The following is a 2,500-nucleotide window of genomic DNA, read 5'->3' on the forward strand; positions in this document are numbered from 1 at the left end:
TTCTCAACCTTTTTTCAGTGATGTACCCCCTGTGAAATATTTTTTCAGCCAAGTACCCCCTAACCAGCGCAAAGCATTTTTGATTGAAAAGAATATGTAATTCACAGCGCTATGCCATCATTGTCTGATTTATTAAACTGTCAACACTGATTATTGAACATTGAACATTGTCGCATTGAACTGAGTGCATTTGCAATTACATTTTAGTAAGAACCTTGTGCTTGTGCTTCACTGAAAATCTTTGTCTGTCTTGGTGGCAGGAAGGCAACTGCTGTGATCAAGCTCTTCTCCAGACACAGTCTGTTTCTCTGCTTTGGTGTGATCACAGTCATTGCAGAGAATGAGGCCTCACATAAATATAAGGAGTAAAAGGGTAGTAGCTGCTCCAAAGCTTTCTCTCCCAGGTCAGGGTGCTCCTGCTTCACACACATCCAAAACTGTGTGAGTGTGGATTTGGCATACTTCATCTGGAGGCCAGTCAGATTACACTTCCAGGAGTCTTTCCTGATTAGTGACAGGTAGCTTGCTTCCATATGCTTTGGACAAGAGAAATGGGTTTCTCACCCAATCCAGCTGTGTAGATTTCTCCTTCCTGTCAGGAAAGTAAGTAATTTAAATTTCGAATCAAATTGGTCAAATGTCCCACGATGACTAACTTGACAGGAGCTCTGTCCACATCCTCACTAGAGAGAAAATCATCCACCTGAGGAAAGCAGGTGAAATTCCCCTGTTAAACCCCCCTGGCTCTTCAACACAGCTCTGCTTTCTTCAGGAAACCTCCAACCTTGTCATACAGGTTTAAAATGCTGGTGTCCTTTCCCTGCAGACATATTCAGTTCGTTCAATTTGCTAAATATATCTGCCAGATAGCACATATTTGCAAGCCAGTCTGTGTGGCATGCATGGGGAGATCTGTGCTCAACAGAAAGGTGTGTACTCAGATCGTAATTCCAACAGCTAAGTTAAGTATTCTCCCTCGAGAGAGCCATCGCATATCTGTGTGCAGCAGCAGTTGTGTGTGTTCAGCTTCCATGTTTTCGCGAACAAATCACGCTTATAATAGGCTACAGTTACTTGCCAAAACAATAGAAGACATTCCTCCGTGATTTCCCTAAGAAAAAAATTGTTCTTCACGCAAATGCGTAGCAACCCGCATTCTGACTTCAAGTTTCAATGACTTTCCGTTACGTTCAATTACCGGACTACTTGCGGACTGATATGAAAGATGTGAATTAGAAGCACAAAAGCCGTTGCCAATGACAGCGGATATAAACTTTTCGCCGCAGTGAAAATCAAGGAACTACAAACCTGCGAACGCAGACATTTAACCCACATAGCTATGGCCCATACAAATCGACTGAACATTCTTAGCCGTATAATAACTATTTTTAAAGGATTTTTGAATGGAGGCTAATTTGGAATATATCTTTTAAAAATCTCACGTACCCCCTGGACTACCTTCACGTACCCCCAGGGGTACGCGTACCCCCGGTTGAGAACCACTGCTTTACAGAGTACTCACACATAAACTGTATCCTTTACAGAATACTCACACAGAAACGTTATCCTTTACAGAGTACACACACACATATACATTATCCTTTACAGAATACACACACACATATACATTATCCTTTACACAATACACACACAGAAACGTTATCCTTTACAGAGTACACACACACATATATAATCCTTTACAGAGTACACACACACATAAACATTATCCTTTACAGAGTACACACACAGAAACGTTATCCTTTACAGAGTACACACACACATAAACATTATCCTTTACAGAGTACACACACATATACATTATCCTTTACAGAATACACACACACATAAACATTATCCTTTACAGAGTACACACACACATATACATAATCCTTTACAGAATACACACACATATACATAATCCTTTACAGAATACACACACATATACATAATCCTTTACAGAATACACACACATATACATAATCCTTTACAGAGTACACACACAGAAACGTTATCCTTTACAGAGTACAGTCACAACTCCAACTCACACTCTGCCATACACACGCACAAACACACACACACACACACACTCTGCCATACACACGCACAAACACACACACACACACACACTCTGCCATACACGCGCACAAACACACAGACACACACTCTGCCATACATAACTGGACAAACCCATGAACTGTAACTCTGCCTCAAAGGTCACACAATCTATGCAGATTTCTACTGCATTCACAACTAAACTATTTTATGTCTGTGTGTGTGTGTGTGTGTGTGTGTGTGTGTGTGTGTGTGTGTGTGTGTGTGTGTGTGCGTACAGCCCTGTGTGACATGCATCCAATGAGAGCTCTCTTCCTCATCCCAAGGAACCCCCCTCCACGCCTGAAATCAAAGAAATGGTGAGGAAATCAATCAAATCAATCAACTCAATTGATCCTTTATTGGCTGGATGAATGAGCTCTGATAGAGTTATACTGATAGTGATTAG

At 41.2% G+C, this 2,500-nt stretch overlaps 1 protein-coding gene across 1 annotated transcript in view; it reads left to right on the forward strand.

Annotated features, from left to right (window-relative positions):
- The window catches only part of LOC308382638 (mitogen-activated protein kinase kinase kinase kinase 4-like), a gene marked incomplete at both ends in the record, with an annotated part of 23,022 nt that overhangs the window by 3,016 nt on the left and 17,506 nt on the right, over window positions 1–2,500 (forward strand). Inside the window, one exon of the mRNA XM_080861029.1 lies at window positions 2,333–2,411. Within this exon, the coding sequence (XP_080717155.1) occupies window positions 2,333–2,411 (79 nt within the window). The remainder of the gene's footprint in view (window positions 1–2,332; window positions 2,412–2,500) is intronic.

The sequence above is a fragment of the Sprattus sprattus genome (assembly GCF_963457725.1).
Source record: "Sprattus sprattus genome assembly, contig: scaffold_210, whole genome shotgun sequence".
NCBI classification, from domain to species: domain Eukaryota; kingdom Metazoa; phylum Chordata; class Actinopteri; order Clupeiformes; family Clupeidae; genus Sprattus; species Sprattus sprattus.